This window comes from Charadrius vociferus, unplaced genomic scaffold (genome assembly GCF_000708025.1).
Source record: "Charadrius vociferus isolate BGI_N301 unplaced genomic scaffold, ASM70802v2 scaffold409, whole genome shotgun sequence".
Lineage (NCBI taxonomy): Eukaryota > Metazoa > Chordata > Aves > Charadriiformes > Charadriidae > Charadrius > Charadrius vociferus.
The window spans coordinates 307,295-324,669 of record NW_009650082.1 but is presented as its reverse complement, the minus strand read 5'-3'; the positions used below and the strand labels follow the sequence as shown (position 1 = coordinate 324,669).

The 17,375-nt window shown below is 40.7% G+C and overlaps 1 protein-coding gene across 1 annotated transcript in view; it reads left to right on the top strand.

Moving 5' to 3' along the window:
• Positions 1-6,479: 6,479 nt before the first annotated feature.
• The window catches only part of TRPC4AP (transient receptor potential cation channel, subfamily C, member 4 associated protein), a 29,242-nt gene continuing 18,346 nt past the window's right edge, over positions 6,480-17,375 (top strand). The window contains exons 1-7 of the mRNA XM_009892109.1: positions 6,480-6,488; positions 8,560-8,688; positions 8,941-9,057; positions 12,091-12,148; positions 13,295-13,350; positions 14,958-15,086; positions 16,248-16,449. Of these exons, the coding sequence (XP_009890411.1) occupies positions 6,480-6,488; positions 8,560-8,688; positions 8,941-9,057; positions 12,091-12,148; positions 13,295-13,350; positions 14,958-15,086; positions 16,248-16,449 (700 nt within the window). The remainder of the gene's footprint in view (positions 6,489-8,559; positions 8,689-8,940; positions 9,058-12,090; positions 12,149-13,294; positions 13,351-14,957; positions 15,087-16,247; positions 16,450-17,375) is intronic.

The following is a 17,375-nucleotide window of genomic DNA, read 5'->3' as shown; positions in this document are numbered from 1 at the left end:
CTGAGCAGTTACTAAGAGAAGACTTGTTCATCATAAATATCCGTGCCTCGCTCTGTAGCTGAGATAGGTAAAAGAGCAGGAGGTGATTTTTAACAGCTCTTTTGTCCTTATTGTACTGCTTGCTCAGATACTAGTTTGGTTAATACTTAAGAAAAGCAACTCATTTGCATGGATTTAAACCTGATATTGTCTCTTGCGAAGGAAGTTATTTCTGTGGGATTGTTTTAGGAGAGTATTTGTAGACAAAGCACCATGTTACTGAGACAGTAACTTGCCTGTCCACCTCTATACTCTTGCTCACTCCCCTACAACCAGAGCGATTTAAGTCAGACAAACCTGTAACAACATTGCCAGTCAATGTAATCTGTTAGGGTGGTACCTCTGCTCTGGACTTTGGTTTGCCTGAGAAATGCAGTGGTACTGTGTTTTACTTTGAGGTTTTTATGAATTGTTGGAAATAACTGCTGAAGCAAATGACCAGGCTTTTACAGTAATCGAGGAAACTTCTGCTAGTTACATCCTTCTCCTTGTAATGCCCCAGTTTGAGGTGTTTTTTTGTTGCTGGGGTTTTGTTCGTTTGCTTTACTTTATGAATTTTGGTATCACTGTGCTGCCCTGAAAGACTCAAAGATGCCTAGGGCTCCCAGCCATTCATAAACACTGTAGGAATACATTTTAAAATACATTTAGACTAAGGGAGGGGCAGTGCAGGGGGGACAACTCACTGAATGATTTTGAACTTTGTAAATTGTGTGTCTCTGTACTTTTACCTTCAAGCAGTTTTTTGGGTTTTTTTTGGTAGATGATCTAAATATAAAACACTTTGATGTAACTTTTAAAGACGTACGAGGCAGTTTTGGGTGCTCTTCTTTAAGTTCTATTTTTTATTGAAACGTTCACGGTTTTCCTGCAGTTGACTCCTCAGCAGCAGCAGGAGCAACTTAGCCCTTGCTGAAGTTTCTCAAACTCATTTGCTCCTGAAAAGCCTGAGAGCAGATCAAGTTTCCAAGCTGCTGTGTTGGGGTCTAGAAGAACAAGTCAGGAGAATGTCCTTCAAGCTCTTTCTTCCCATTCTTTGCAAGGAAGTTTTGGGTCATACACTGCATGGACTGCACCACTGGTATCCCATGAGGAAGCGAAACCGTTTTCAAGATCTTAATTGAGAGAGACTGGGAAAGGCTGTTCCTTGCTGTGGTGCCTGCCATCTGAGTAGTGTTCTCCCGCAATGTTGTCACTGTATTTTAGCGTCTGATCTCTGGGAGACAATTAGTACCCTTTTGTGGGCAGCAGTGGCATTTATTCTTAAACAAAGCTTTGCGTACTGCTTTTAGGTGATCCATTTTTGTATGAGGAAAGCAGGGGCTTATCTTTGCATTGGTAAGGATAATTGGTGACAGGCCTACATCTGAAGGTTCATCAGTCTGATTTACAGGGACATAAAAATACTTTTGACGGCAACAGCTGCCTGAATATCTGGCAGTTTTGAGGCCAACTAAGGCTCTGAAATCTGGATCCTTGTGTGTTCTTGCTGTACTGGCCTACTAGGACCCACAGCTTTCTTGCCGCTTGGTCTCTTTGCTTTATTATTAATAAGAAGAAGGTCGATGGATAAAGCCGATTTCAGTAGATATTGTCGTATCTGTTCTTATATCCATTTTAGCCATATTGCTATCATCAGCTGCTGCCCTCTGCACGCCTCAATCACTGGTATCAGATTGCATAACCTTGTATCGAGGTTTGCCCTAGCACGGAGTACAGACCAGGTGAAAAGGGGATTTTCAGATATTGGTAAAGTAGAAGCAGAGCAACTTTCCAGAAGTGACACGCGTTTTCTAATAAGGAAAAATATTGCTGGTGAAGTGGCTGGTTTGTAGCCCCTCTCCTGGCACAGTGGTGCTGGTTGCACACAGGCACTGCAAATAAGACCTGACGGGGTTTATGCTGCGGTTCCTTGAAGGCAAAGGAACATTTTGGCTCAGCTGATCAAGCTCAAATTCCTGTAGCAAGAGGGCACACACTTCATCTGCTGCAAGCCAACTGTGAAAAGCACATATATAACATGAAACCAGATGATATTTAGGTGCAGCTCTGTGAATCTCTGTAGACAGAGCAGTATAGTAATGGACTAACCAGTGATTTGTTGGCAAACTAGTGTGCTTCTGGTGCAGTCCCAAGAGCAGATCGTCAGCACTGGTCTCACTCTCACAGGATTGCCAAAGCTTAGCTTAAACAATCAGAACGGAAAAAAAGAGCCCGTTTTTCCAGCGGTATTTCGTGATCTGCTATCCCTAGGAATAGATGCTTCCCGTAGCAGGGTAGTCCCTATCCACTCTGAAAAAAATCTCTCTGTGAAAGGAAAACATTTTCTGCTTCAGACATCCAGACATTCCAGATTTCCAGCTCCTACCATCCAGGTTATCAGTAGTCTGTGGTAGTTACCTAACTCTGAGAAAATATTTTGTTTTCTAATCAGTTTTGTTTCCTCCTTACACCACCACCAACAAAAAACATTCACGTGAATATAATCCACTTTAGTAGCTCTAATTGTATGGGTCTTAGCAGGCTTATACCTCTTCAGCGGAGGACAGCTAGCGAGTATTGGAAAGCCTGGACACGCTTTTTATATAACAGGGACCAGAGCTCTGTCATACACTAGAAATGCTCAAAAGTGGTCGTGTTGGACTTCAGTAGTCTTACTTTGTGTGACTAAAGATGAGCGGGAAGAAAACTGTTGTAGATGTGATATTTCTCGCCCCTCTGCTTTTCCCTAGATATCGCCACAGCTTTTGCTTTCTTTCAAAATGAATTAAAGAAAAAACTTGGTCAATTCCAAGGAGAAAGTAATCACTGAGAAGTTAGTATAATTTTACATGTTATTGTATTTATTTTTCTCTGACTGTAAGATCATCAAAACAAACATTAGTAGCTTATCACTAATGGGTAGATTCTGTAGTATTTTTGAAGAGCTGCTGGTGTTAAACATCTGTGTTGGAGTTGTTCTGCTCTCAGGAGCACTGTGGGGTTTTGAGATTCACAAGACCTGTTCTGTGTCTTGGTAGAGTAACTCTTCTTTGAGTGACGGCGAGTAGAGAGCAGTTGTTTGGGAGTCACGGGGATGGTTAGACCTGGCTAGAAGCTATGGCAGGTTTTATCCTAGGACGCTGTGTCCTTGGGTTCATGCCTGGCTTTTGGCTTGGCAGGAGAAAGGATGATGGGCTCCATCCAGGGTTGTGGAGAAACCGTGGTTATGGGAAACTTGATCTGCACTTCGAAGAATCTAGGGGCTGGAAATAGGTGCTCTTATGTGGACTTCTCCCAGCTTAACATCACCAGCAGAGTTTCTTTTTAGGAATAAAAGTTTGGGGGCTCTGAAATGTTCTCGATCAGAGCTTACGTGCAGAAGACCCAGGTGGTGACTGGCCACCTTGTTTACTGCCCCGCAGCTGCAGGGTAGCAGTTCACAGCTTCTGCCTTGGAACGCGTTACAGAATCGCTGTGTAGGCCACAAGTTGTGTTTCTGTGGTGTGCCATTGGGTTAAAATGAAAACTTGGGGGGGGGGTCATTTACCTTGGTTGTAGGCTTTTTAGTGAAAAGCTGTGTGAGGAAAGAGACAGCTCGGCTAGACTGACACATGTTTGTTAGCAACTGAAAAGGAAAATGTAATGAAGAGCTGGGATGACGGGGCACTCCCCAAAATACCGAATAATCATTCTCCTGGCAGGCTGTCAGAGATGACTTCCTAAGTTATTACTGTTCAGAGGAAAATTAAATATTTAATTGCACAAATATTAGTTTCCTGTTTTTTAAAGGTACGGCCTAAAAGGTTTGAAGGAAAGGATATGGAAAGGCTTCGATTTTATTAAAAATATGTAGAGACCATGGGCTTGCATCTGTTTCTTGAGATCCGTAACCTTGTGCCTCTTTTTCCTCTTCAACTTTCAGAACATTTGAATATATACTTCAGAAGTGGTGATGGAAAATACCAGGAATGGAAATTTCGCTTTTTTTTAAAGGGCTTCCAATCTTAGCTTAATGCATGATTGCAACAAAAGATTGGATTAAGAAAAATTACAACTGATGCATCATAGCTGTAGGGTCTGTCACGGCATGAATTGTTTAGTGCTGTAAAGGATGCTTGGACACCTGAGTCACTATTTTCGCTTTTTGAAAGATCACAGAAAACACTTCTAAAACACCCTCCTGTAGTGAGTGTTGAGCAAGACAGTAGAATGTTCAAAGGGTAAAATGTGAATTAAAGACAAAATTTTACTAGAAGGCTGTTACCCTTACTCTGGCAGCGCAAAGGAGAGGGTTGGCTAATGGTATTTCTCTTACTGTCATGTGCTCTTGGGCCTTCAGTTTGTCAGCAACTATGGGAAGACATGGAGATGTGTCACTGACCACAGCTTAGAAAAGCAGTGGAGACAGGGCTGGGAAAATAAGAGGTTTACTTTGTAGGGCAATGAAAATTGTCACAATGCAGGAACACAAATGGAAAGGAAAATCCTCACTGGAAGGGAAGGGATCTTGAAGCAATCGTAACCACGAGAGATCTCAGGCCAGTAACAAATGTTACTGACAGAAGAGACTTAACTGAAAAGAAAATTGGTTCTCTGTTACCTCAAACCAGGACGCGTGGGTAGGAACATGAACAGCAAATATTACAGCAAAGCGGAGGGGGAGAAAGGAAAATGGAACTAAACTGATCAAGGGATGGATTTAGGTAAATATTAACACGTAACAATATAACTTGGTAAAGATTTAGGTATTAGTCATAATTGTTTATTGACCATTATGTTAGTGGATGCTGCGTCATTCTAAAAGGATTTATAACACAGGAGGATTAGAAAGAAATTTGAAAGAAATATTTAGATTTCTGTGTAGTGTCTTTGTCCAGCCCTTTGTAGACTTTCAAGAAAAAAATATGCACAAAATTTACCTAAACTCTGTAGCAGGAAAGTATTCCTATGGTAGTTACCAATCTTTGGAGTAATCTCCTGGGAAATCCTGGGCTCCGGTCCTTCGGGAGACTTTAAAGAGAAGCCACTCGCTCTGCTCTACCTTGCAGTCATGGAGGGGATCGATGACACGTTTTTAACCCTGTATTACAGTCCTCAGAAGGCTCGGATTGCCCTTCTAGCAAACCCACACTGCCGTGGCTTCAGCAGCACAGCTGGAGGAGGAGGACGTGGCTGGTTACGTGTCTGATCACAGCATTCACGAAACTGCCGGTGTAAAACTGGTGCGGTACAGACCGCTTTGGACTGCGACACCAGCTGGGAGCTCTGTGCCCGGGCTGGAGCCGGCGCGTGCTGCCGGGTTTCAGAGGCTCCCGGAGAGCCACAACAGGCCGTCCTCTGGGTTTCTCCATTTGTGATTCAGAACTTGGACGTGTTACAGGAAACTTCTGAGAAATGACTGTGTGGAGTCTCTGTGTTTGTACCAGTTTGGTTTACCGTACCTGGGTGGGAGGGAAGTTTAGATGCTGGTTCTTTTGTTTTCCCAGTAATTGGTGCTTACTCTGCCATCTTCTAATGCCAATAAGGCGTGACGGTTCGTAACCCCTGCAACCACCGCTTAGGTACGCCCTTTCTTTTAACTGATGCCGTTTCCAGCTGGGCTTCTGCAGCCTCCCCTTCTTGCTAGATAGTATCGAACTTCTCAAGCTTCGTATGCAAGATTTCAGAGATTTTATCCAGAGCTGTTCGGTGAATGAAGAAAATTTCTGAGAAATCAGTGTTGGATTGAGTTTATCCTACTTGGATGAGCCCAAAAAAAAAATGCTGGAGAAGGGGCCCCAAAAGACCCAGTTCTAATTTTGATGACTATTCAATAATGTCTGCCCAAAAAGAGCAAGAAGGAAACTGACTTTGCTTATAAATGAAAACTGTTGACTAGCTGCTATTACAGAAATCATGAGATCCAGTTTTTAACCAAAATGGTTGTAAAGAAAGACAGCTCCATACAATCTAATTGAATTTTAATCCCTCCACAGAATCCAAAAATCTTTGCGTTGCAAATACCGCCCCGCCACAATGGAAATATTCAGAGCCAGGGCAGCCTCATAAATACAGAATAGGGACCACAAGCTAGAGCCTGCAATGAAACCAAAGACATGTATTAAATCAAGAGAAAGAAAAACTTTTTTTTTTTTTTTTTTTTTTTGAAAGCAGTTAAAAGAAGATGAGAGTGAGGAAACATTTGCTTCATTCTTTCAGAATTTCAGTTCTCGAAGTTTTCTGCAGATCAGCATAAGTGGCTGCCTCTCACAGGCTGGGGCAGGGAGAGGAAGACCTACTACTACAGAAATGAGAATGGAGATGGATCCTGCCCCAAACCAAGAAGCATACGTGCGAACAACAAATGTGCTATTAGGGAGAAGGTTTTAACATCGATTAAGGCCTTTTCTGAGAGCGCTTGGATGCTGAATTCTGCGCTGTGCTGCTGAAACCCCAGATTGCGGCCGTGCACATCGTCAATGCCCGTGGTATCTTCCGCATCACCTGGAGGTGGAGAGTTGGATTCTTTCCCTGACATTTTGTGGCACGTTCTTTGTACTTTACCCAGCAATTAATCGGTTCCTCCTGCCAGTTGTGGGGTTGTGTACTCCTCCCACACTGCGATGGGCTAGTGGTAGAGCTCCTCTCCCTCTCTCTGGGCTGGGTATTACAGGGAGAAATGGAAATTTGTGACTTTCAAGGAGCTGACCCATTACTCGCAGTCCAAACGATGAGAAACCGTTTTGCCTTTATGGTTTCATCCTGCCATTTCTTGGGTGAATGGCCTCCTCAGAAGGAACTCTGTGTCATTCTCCAGCAGTGCTGGTTGATTAGTCTTATTCATGAGTCAGAAAGCAGAGAAAAGTTAAAAACTGGAGAGAGTTTCATGTCACGGGTTTGTTCATGCCTCTTCTGTCACCCCTTGTAGCGAGAAAACCTGATACTTCAGGAGCTTTGAAATTCTTAGTTATGTACAAATTTGGATATTTCATCAGGAAAAGAACCCTAAGTATCTGGGAAGCTTAGGAGAAGGCTGAGGATCCATAGCAGCTAACTTTGCCGGTCTGAGTTTTTATGTGCTTGCATCCCTTTTCTGGTCTTCTGTGTGCTGTCTAACAAGTGGAGAAAAGGGTTAAATTCTCGGTCAAAAATTGGAGTACGTTTGCATATAATTGTCTAATCGGGAATTGAATGGCCCTTTGGAATCGTACACTGAGGTGTATCTGAGAAGGATGTCTTGGCTGAAACAATAAGAGGCAAGATTTCCTGGCTGTTAACTATTAACATTGAACATTTAAGCACGCTGGAGGGAAACAATGCAAGTTAACTACAGAAAGGTTGGAGGAGCGACTTGCGCAGAATGAGAGCAGCTTGGAGGTTTAGACGTAGGAGTAAGAGAAAATCCACAAGTGTTGCAATGAGATGCAGTCTCACTGGCCAGAGGATTGGGGTTTCTTTTATTTGGTTTTATTTGGAGGGCACATACAAATATTGTAAAGCCAGCCAGAAATCCTGCTGGCTATAATTACTGTTGTCTGCCTTACCTTTCTGTACAAGGATAAGCCCCTATTTTGGGGTTGGTCTAGGTACCTCTGAAGCATTGTTAAGGAAGGGGGTTAAATTTTGGTCTGCATTAACTGGATGGTGAACTGTAATGAAGAGCTGCTCCTTTACAGCATCTGCTGGCAGTAACCTGGAAGCGTTCAGGCTTCAAAACATCTTTTGTGGGCTCTAAGTGGAATCCTGTCTTGTGCTGTTACTTCATTTCTTTTCAGGTGTAAAATGTAGTAGTGAATATTGAGGGGGTTTTTATATATATATTTTGGGTGGAAGAGGAAAATTGGAGAAAGTTTGCACAAATGTAGTAGTAAATGCTAAGGTGTTCTTTTTTGTGCTTGCAGCTTGCTTCTCAGAGGGTAGTGCCAGTGTTGTTCTACTGATTTAGTTGTTGGTTTCCATTTATAACCAACCCAAGACTACAGAGGAAATTTTCACTGTATCTTTGATACGTTCTCCTGGAATCTGCTTGTAAATCTTAGTGGTTTGGGTCATTGCCGTGACCAATAATGGCTTCAGGGACTTGGCTGAGGAGATACTCATTGCTAGCTGAATGTAACGAGTAAGGAAGCCTTTCCGTCTTCAGTGTTCTGTCTACCTTAGACCAGTGTAATTTTTGATAGTGTCAAGGGCACCCATTTCCTCCTTCATTGACTTGCCAATTGGAGTTCTACTAGTGGAATTATTTAGAGACTAATGTGTTCCTATTTAAAAATACATGATCAATATAAAAATACGGAATGAGATTAAGTACTGGAAATGATAACATCTGCTTTAAGCCTTGTCCTGCTTAAGATACTTTGACCATCTCTAAAATTCTGCAGCTACCAGTCCTGGATAAGTGGCTGCATGGAAAGAGGTACTGGATTCTGTAATGGTAGTCTCTACAATAAACTATTTTTCTGTGATATTCTGATGTTGATATTTTGGGGCGGTGATAAGGATGTTTTCCGAGTTGTAAAGCATCAGACACATGGGAATTATATTCTTCCTTTGTTGCAGATCACAGAGGCCTTGTTAAAGGAGAGAGATAAACAAGCAAAATGGAATGGGATTCCCTTACTGTTGCAAAAGCTGTATGAACATAGCCACCCAAACAGCGATTTCTCCCAGTGCCAAAGCATCTTAAAGGTACTATCTACACTGTTCTTCTGAAAGCTAGGGGTTATTTTGTTGTGCCTTTCTTTAAACTCTGCTGTGATCATACTCTAACTAATTTTTGAAACTGTTTGCATGATAGTATCTGTGAATTAGCTGGTAGATAAGAGCTGGGAATTCATGTAATTGATTAGTCAGTAGATCACACCGATAGTCAGAGACGATTGTGTTTACACTGATGAACAGTTTCCTTTTTGAACCACCTTTTTTTTTTATTGTATGCAGGAAATTTCTCCACTTCTTTCAATGGAAGCCATGGCATTTGTTACAGAAGATAGAAAAGCTGCTCAAGAGTCCACTTTTCCAAATACATACACATTTGACTTATTTGGAGGAGTCGATGTAAGTGTGTTTTTTCAACGATGTCAAAAGATTTCTGCATGATAGTCATACCACTGAGAAATCTGTAAGTGAGGTCTTGAGACCTTGGAAGCTTCTAAATGCAAGCTACAGATTGACTTTACCAATTTGATGTTAAGCGTTAGTATTGTGCCTGTTTCCGTTAACCAAAATGGGAAAAGGGTGTATTTTCCAAGGTATCGCATCATCAAAAGTGAGATGCTTTTGATACAGAAGATCTGGCTGTTTCTTCAGGTGGTCTGTTCTTAACTTAAAAAAGTTGAGACCTCTAGGTTCCCAAGGAAAACAGTTTCAAATGATTTCTAGTTGGTGAGATTAAATACTACAGTTGGTACCAGAGCACTGAGAATTTCGCGTACTACTGAAGGATATGTGGTAGTTTTTTAAGCACCCTCAGGCACTCTCTTAGCCAGGTTGTCTATGTTTATTGTTGGCATCCAGTGCGGAGTACTTCATCTATGGAAAAGTTTTTAAACAGAACTGCAAGGTTTCTGTAGACATTCTGGCAATTTATCTTTTTGTTTATTTGTTTTAATTCTACGTTACACAAATACCCAAGTTTGCTCAGTTTTATGCTGACAGACTCTGGGATCTTAGCTTGCATTAGAAATGTATGATTTGTATTTTCCGATAAACTAATGGGCATTTTCTTCCCTTTTTTTTTTTTATAATTTGGTCTAACTAAACAGTGTCTTTGCTACTTCTCTCTTGTTACACTAAGCATACTGCCTTTACTTAAGTAAAACTTGTATTTGAGTTATGTTGTTTTGAAATTAGCACTGGTTTAATTGCTGGTATTCTATCAGCTGAGGACAAAAGTCTTCAGTTACCAAAGCAAATTTAGAACATTGTATGAAAACATTCTAAATTTCCCCTGGTTTTAAAGGGAAATAGTGATACTTCCTGTAGAAGTGCTTTTAACGTAAGGATGCACAGAAAATGGCTTTATGTGTCATATTTAAATAAGTGTGTGTTGGCGTGGGGTTTTTGGTTTGTTTGGTTGGGGTTTGTTGGTTGGTTTTGTTTATTTTTTTTCCTTGGGCTGGAGATGGTACATTTGAGATGCACTGTAATTACCTGGTACTATGGCCAGAGATTTGGCTGATACACGTGGGTTTAATCTGGTTAAAGGCAGTAGTAGAAGCCGGTGCGATGGGTTTTTGAAAGTCCTACTCTAGGACTTGAAAGGGAAGTAGTCTAATCTCCTGGTTCTGTGTGTGCCACATGCTTATTCTGTATTGCAGTATTTCAATCTGTGAAGCATAAGCAACTTTGAAGGATGCTAAATTTGCAGTGTACTCTGGGTGCTATAATGTGTGATTCTTTAAAATATTTTTGGATTCTGACAGCCTTTGCGTCAAGGAAGAGCAAAAGTACGTTTGTGTCTCCTCCCTTTATATGAATACATGTAAAATATTACCTGAGAGTACAAACACATGAAATGATACACGTGCCATGTGGACTTTGGACCTGAATGCAACCCCATTCTAAGAAATGAGCTCTTATAACTCCCTTTCTGCTCCTTCTGCCTCTGGTGAGGCATCCTCTTACCTGTTCTCTTTCTGCAATTGGACTCTTGCGCTTCTTGCTGCATACTGTTGCAGTTTCAGTAGGATGGCTGAAGAAAGCCCTCTCCAAGGAGTGTCTCACACCACTGCAGTCCAGTCCCTGGAGGGTATGTGAGGAGCATACCAGTTCTGCAAGAATAAGGTGATAAATACGTGGTGGGTTATAGTATTGACCAGGAAAAAAAAAAATACTAGCTGAAAAGGTCCACTCTGTGGCAAGGCAGGAGTGATCATGAGTGTGGCCACTCTTAAAAGACAGTCTTTTGCAGTAGCTGTTCTTTCCCAGGAGAAGAAAGGTGGCCTGCATCCCAAGTTCATAGGGATATCTTTGGATGCTTATCTCGGGTACTGAGCCTTGAGGTGTGCATTCTTCTCCTAAAACGCGAGCCATTAATATGAGCACTACATTACTGCTGCAGTCATTTTTCTCTACCCTACTGATGCTACAGCTACTATTACAAGTATTACTGGAAAATGGATATTCCTCTTTAAAGTTGCCCATTTTTTTATTTGTCAGCCCTTAAAATGTGGGCAGCGCCTCCGGTGCTATCAGATGTTTTCCTCTGTGTCTGGGTAGGTAGTTCATTAAAAGAAGGGTAAAGTTAAGTTGGGACAAATAGACAGAGCAAGTTGTAAAACTAAGTATGTTGTCAGTTGACATGATTTGACTGGGTGATGCCTACATTGCTCTTAACAATTTTAAGCTGAATTTTAAAACTCTAGGGGCTTTTTGCAATATTTCTTGCAGAAGTCATCACTTCCTTCTAGTGGATAACTCTACTTTTTAAATAAGCTGCTATTTTTTTTAACATTTCAAAATAAACCAGTGGTATAGGCTAGAACAACTAAAAAATTCAGTTCTACATGTATCAGAACCGTAGTCCTAGACTTGAAAAGCTGACTGTTACATTCCTTAAATAGAAATGAGACAACACTTCGCATATGCATAAATATATATGTAAGTATACATACAAGGTACAGGTACACAAGCAGTGGCTTGCTCTTTATTGGTGAGATTAAAGTCTGGAGCAACTAAGTTCTGTTATGTCTGGATCTGAAATGTATTTTGAAGCCCAGCAAGATTTAGGGAGAGCCTTTGTAGAATATGCAGCTCTGCAGATTATTGCTAAAGATTCACTATTTTGGGAGATGTGTGATAGCCATCCTTGATGTTATCTGGATGCATATGAAATTATATTCTTTGCAGACTCAAATTCTTTAAAACTTGCCAGTGAGAGATTGTTTTATTCAACTGTTACTATTTCTTTAGGGTAAATACAACTATTTTTTGTCAGTGTGATTTTGATACCAGTGATTGTAGAGCTTCCATTATTCACCTCTGTGACTTCAGCAGAGACAGGACTAAGTTTGGATTTGTCACTGACAAATTAATTGGTTATTTGCATCCCAATGATTATTTCCTTAATTCTCTATCTTGTTGTTACAGCTTTTAGTAGAAATTCTCATGAGACCAACTCTTATTACACAGAAAAAGAAACAGAAAAGTAAGTAAAGAGGTGCTTAATGTTTTTGTTTTTTTTTTTTTTATTCTTGCCTTGTGTCCTTATTCAGACAGAAATTATTCTATTTTTCTGTTACTGTATATCCATACCAGCAATTTCCTGTTCCTAAATGAATCATTGGTTTCTTTGTTCTCTGTTGTACTGATTCAGGATGGGATTTAGGATAGTCACCTGGTGCAAAGCACAGCTCAGGAGTATTCATGCACTCAGCGTAACATACTTCTCTCAGTGCAGTAAATCTGCAGTCCCTGGAAACTTTTATTGTTACCGTGGCTATAGTTATGGTTCACAATTATTAATAATGAGCCACAAAACATTGTTTATGTAATAGGAGTTATAGAGATTGTGAGATAATGAGAAGTATGTTCTTTTCCTGCCCTAGTCACAGTGACTACTAATTTCCAAGTGGCTATAAGGAGAATTTGCCAGTGGGGCACGGTAGCTTCAGCGCAACTTTCCTGCTGGAGCAGCTTTAGTTTAGTGTTTTCATTTCTTCCGCCTGTGATTCTGCTGGTTCCCTAAACCCTTCTGAGGAACGGAAATGTCATGGTACACTCCATGCCCGCCAGCCAGGGAACTTCAAAGGTGAATAACTTGAACTTGAGCTAGAGGCAGCTGTTGTATGTCTGTACTGAAAACATTTTAAATATTGAAATGCTGGAGTAAATCAGATAGAAGGCTTTGCTGTGAATTCCTGATACTGCCTGGAGAAAACTGCATGAACTATCCTTTTTTTCCACCCCATGCTTAATAATTGGAACTAATATGTGTCTCAGCAGTTTCTCATGTGGACAATTTTTGGGCTGATCTGTGATATTTTTCCTAAAATACTCTTTACACCCCTGTTGTTTCCTTTTGTGTGTGACTAAGAAGTGCACTAGACCACAAGTACATCTCTGTCTGTGCTCCTAGGCAGTGCTGATAGTAGTTTTGGAAGAAATCACGTGAACAGGTCGGGTACAGTGTTTCTTCCTCTGGCTTCTGTCCTCCAAGGCAGTTCCATATATGATCTGAGGTAGCAGTTCGCCTGAAATTCTCTCCCATTTTATAGCTGTTCACGTCACTACTGTGGAAGTTAGTGTTTCTTGGCAATGTATAGCTAGTGAATGTCTGTTTTCTCCTTTGCAGTAAGCGATGACCTCATCAAGGACTGTTTAAGCATACTGTACAACACGTGTATATGTGTAAGTACATCTGCTGTGGAAGGGTGGTCTGTAGGTCATGTTTTACACGTGCCACTTGATAAAACAACATACAGACTCTTCTAAGCATATTTTAAACTTGCTCTGTAACTTTTCATTAGCGTTCCTTCAGTTAAATACTGGACCACCCTATAATTTTTTTTTGTGTTACTCAAATAATTTCTGTTTTCTTAGCCACATTGTCAAGTTTAAATACTCTTGTTGGGATCTTTCTGTATCTGTGTTTCCACAGGAAAGCTGTGTCAGCCTTTGTTGTTGTCAAACTTAAAATTTGAAACTGAAAGTGGATGCTTACTAACCCGAGATACAGCCGGTCTTGTTCAGTAATGGTGCTGGCAAAGTATTTTAAGTTGATCCTCCAACTAGTTTATGTGCTGAATATTAATTCAGTTTAGCTGATGGCAGATCAGTGCTAAGGAAGATGCTGGGTTAAAGGCCTATTGAAATACCTTGCCATTAAAATTCTGAAGCTAAAAGCACATTCCTCAGATTATGCATGCAGGAAACATCCTCAGGATTGTTTACTTAGTCACACATTTTATTATGTCATAACCTAGGGAGCGTTGCTTAACAAAAATTTTTAAAAAGGCAGTTACTGGCTTGGAGCTTTTCCAAAGACGTCAGCCTAATCTTGAGAGTTTGAGTCTTAATAGATCATGTTCTCATCACTAAGTATCTGTGTACACATGGGAGGGGGAAGAGAAGGAACACTTTTTCTCTTGACACACATGATATTTTTGTTTTAACTATAGGTAATGCAACTTCTGCAAACTGTGAATAGTGTAATATGCTAAGAAACAAGTTTGCAATTTATAGACTAGCTGCTGTTTTAATTTGCTTCAGTATTATTGCTCTATCTTGAATGATAAGTGTTCAGGATCACAGAAATGTGTGTGCAACATTAACTGCTCTTATATGTAAATATTCAGGAAGTATCTGAGCTACACTAGCTCTGTGAGCACTGTTAGCATGTCAGTCACATACCAGAGACAGCTTTGCAAGCGGTAAGGATGTAGTTTTAAGTTTGTGTTTAATTCCAGAAAGGACTGGCCGCGGTCTCAGCAGCGATCAGAGCGTGAGAGCTGGCCATAATGAACTCGGTGATGAAGCCGAGTTCATGCTTCAGCATGACTTTTGGGTTCATCACCGAGTTTATTAAGGCAAATGCTTGATTCTGGTTCCTCAGACCCTGCCTAGCTGAGAGCAATGCTGACAGTTTAGGAGGAATGTGGGGACTACATTTACATACCGTGAAATGGAGCTGGTTACGGTTTGCATGGGAAAGCCGAGACAAGCCTCTCTGACGTATTTCCAGGCATGCGGTGTTTACTTTGAATTCAGGCAAGTAAACAACTGCCTTGAGATGAAGCCTCTCATCCTGGAGCCTGTAGTTCTTGCAAGCGTCATGTTAACTTCAAACAGGGACTGGAGTTAGTTTTGGTCACCGTAAACACAACGTTTCCTGGTTTCAGAAATAGCTGATTCAGTAACACATCGTCTGTGAAACTGTCCTGCATGTGCCTGTAGCATACGACTTCTCACGGTGCGGTCTGACTCTGGGTCTGTGTGTGCTTCTTGCTGCTTTCTAGACGGAAGGAGTCACGAGGCGATTGGCAGAAAGAAATGACTTTGTGTTGTTCCTGTTTACACTGATGACAAACAAAAAGACATTCCTACAAACTGCAACGCTCATTGAAGATATTCTGGGAGTTAAAAAGGTTAGTTACTGGTTTCTTAATTTTATTTGTATGGTTTTTCAGGCCAGTAGCGGAAAGACAGCTCTTTCTTTGAAGAGTTGCTGAAGATAATCCTCTAAGCTAGCTTTCTCACTTCTTGTAGCTTGTTTGAAACCTGACTGTTTACAGTGATCATTAACTTCAATCACAATTCATACAGAAGCCAAATTACACATGTGGTATCGTACTTATAATGCTTTTGCATAGCTTGCAGAGGATGATGGGGGGTGAGCGCCTAGCTGTTGTTAAAGTACAACCAGTATTTCAAATAAAGATAATGAACCTTATATAAATTCATTTTTCATCCTTGCCTTCTCATTACACTTCAGATATTTCAGTAGTCTTCCTGACAGCTGGAAGGCTTCCCGTGCCTCTCTTACCTTGGGGTTTGTCACCTCTCTGAGCAGTTGTAGGCTGGGGGAACAGTGCGCTTAGGTCTTCTGTACAAAATAGTTTTTTGAACTTGTATCGTTACAGTTTAGTGCCCTGATGTGATGCAAATAAAATATTGCAGGTGTAACCCTGGGAAAACTTTGAATGAAATGTGTCTATGTACATTTTGTGGAGAGGGTCAGGATTCTGTAACTTCTTACTGTTGTTTTTTTTATTTTATTTTAAAAGTTGAGGATGATATACTTCCTGAGATAGGAAGCAAGCTTAGTTTATCTGAACATAAATATTTGCCTTTTTTTTTTTTTCTGAAAGCTGTTTGCAACATAGTTTTAATATCATTTGATGAAAAAGACTGACCCCTAGATTTTTTTCCTCAGTTCTTATCTGTGAGCTTGAAAGAGAACACAGAAGTGGAAAACTGAACTGAAGCTTTATAATACTTACATGCAATTTGTCTGTTAAATTCATTTAAAAAAAAAAAAAAGAGCCCCCCAAATTTGACTTAAATACTTAGTCATTAAAAGATGGCTGTCTGCTTCTGGAGTTGATAAATATAAGTGACACCAGTTGTAAGTCACAGTTTTTCTCAGGCTCTTCACATTTCACTGCCTGTTTGCTTCTGTTTTACTAACATTGAAATAACATACAGATCTCACCAGGGAAGAGCTGTAGCTGAAGTCTTCTGGCTATGTTTATGTTCCCTTATTGAATATCACGTGCAGTTTACTCAGTTGATGTTGCCTCCTCCAGGAAATGATACAACTGGATGATATTCCCAATCTTGCAAGCCTTGTGTCGAGTTTTGATCAGCAGCAGCTTGCGAACTTCTGCAGGATCCTTGCTGTCACCATTTCTGAACTTGACACAGGAAGCGATGACAAGCACACACTTCTTGCCAAAAATGCCCAGCAGAAAAAAAACTTGGGTCCTTCACGAGCGGAAATTAATCAAGGTAATTGTTATGATGTGAACAAATGCAGAGGAATCTCAGCAGTCTAAAGTTTCCCTCTTCGCAGTGTCACATCTGTAGCGTATGTTTCTAGAGGATACTGTAAGCATTGTCTTTTATAAAGCATTTTTCTTCATTCACTTTCCTCAAGCAGTTTCCTGGAAACAATCTTTCCTATTAATGAAACTTACCTGGTAGCTTTCAATTTCATATGGTGTTGGTAATTAGGTGAGTTAATTTCTGTCATTTCAGCCCTCTCTGAAATGACTTGCGTAAAATAATTTGGTTTCTTTTCTATCCCTCTGTCACTTCCACAGCCTTCCATTTAGCAACTCTCAGTAATTCTGTGTCCTCATTAAAAATATGAATTCCTGGACTAAAACTGCACGCAGTGTGGTTGCTGTTGGAGCTGTTCCTTCTCTGATTTTATCTGACATTGTCCTGAGCAGGATGTCTTTCTTTATCAACAAGGAAAGTGTGTTTAATATTAATCATGTTGACCACACCAGCCTTGGAAATCTGTGGGTCTGATCTCAACTTTAACTTTGGGAACAGTACAGGTTTCCTTGTTTTCCCGAGTACTTCACAGATGCAGAAGTCTTGTCTAGAAGGATGAGTATGAATTTAAGAGATTTAAGTACTCTTAAACGTAGGATCTGCTGTTTCAGCTCTTACTATGCTGAGAAGCTTTTGGGCTTTTGAAGCAAATGTTTGCATAGGCCCGTGCCAAACAATTTTGGGAAGTGCAAAAAGGAGTTTTGGAGCTGGTTCTCCCATCTTATAACATTTTATGTTAGCCATGAACAACAAAGCTTCATTTGTAACCGCTGCCACCTCTACAGTATCCAGGGAGAGATGGATGGCATCATACAGCAGGCAGAAGCTGAGAAAACTTTAAAGGGGGTGTATTGTCTTCTGCCCTGTGATCG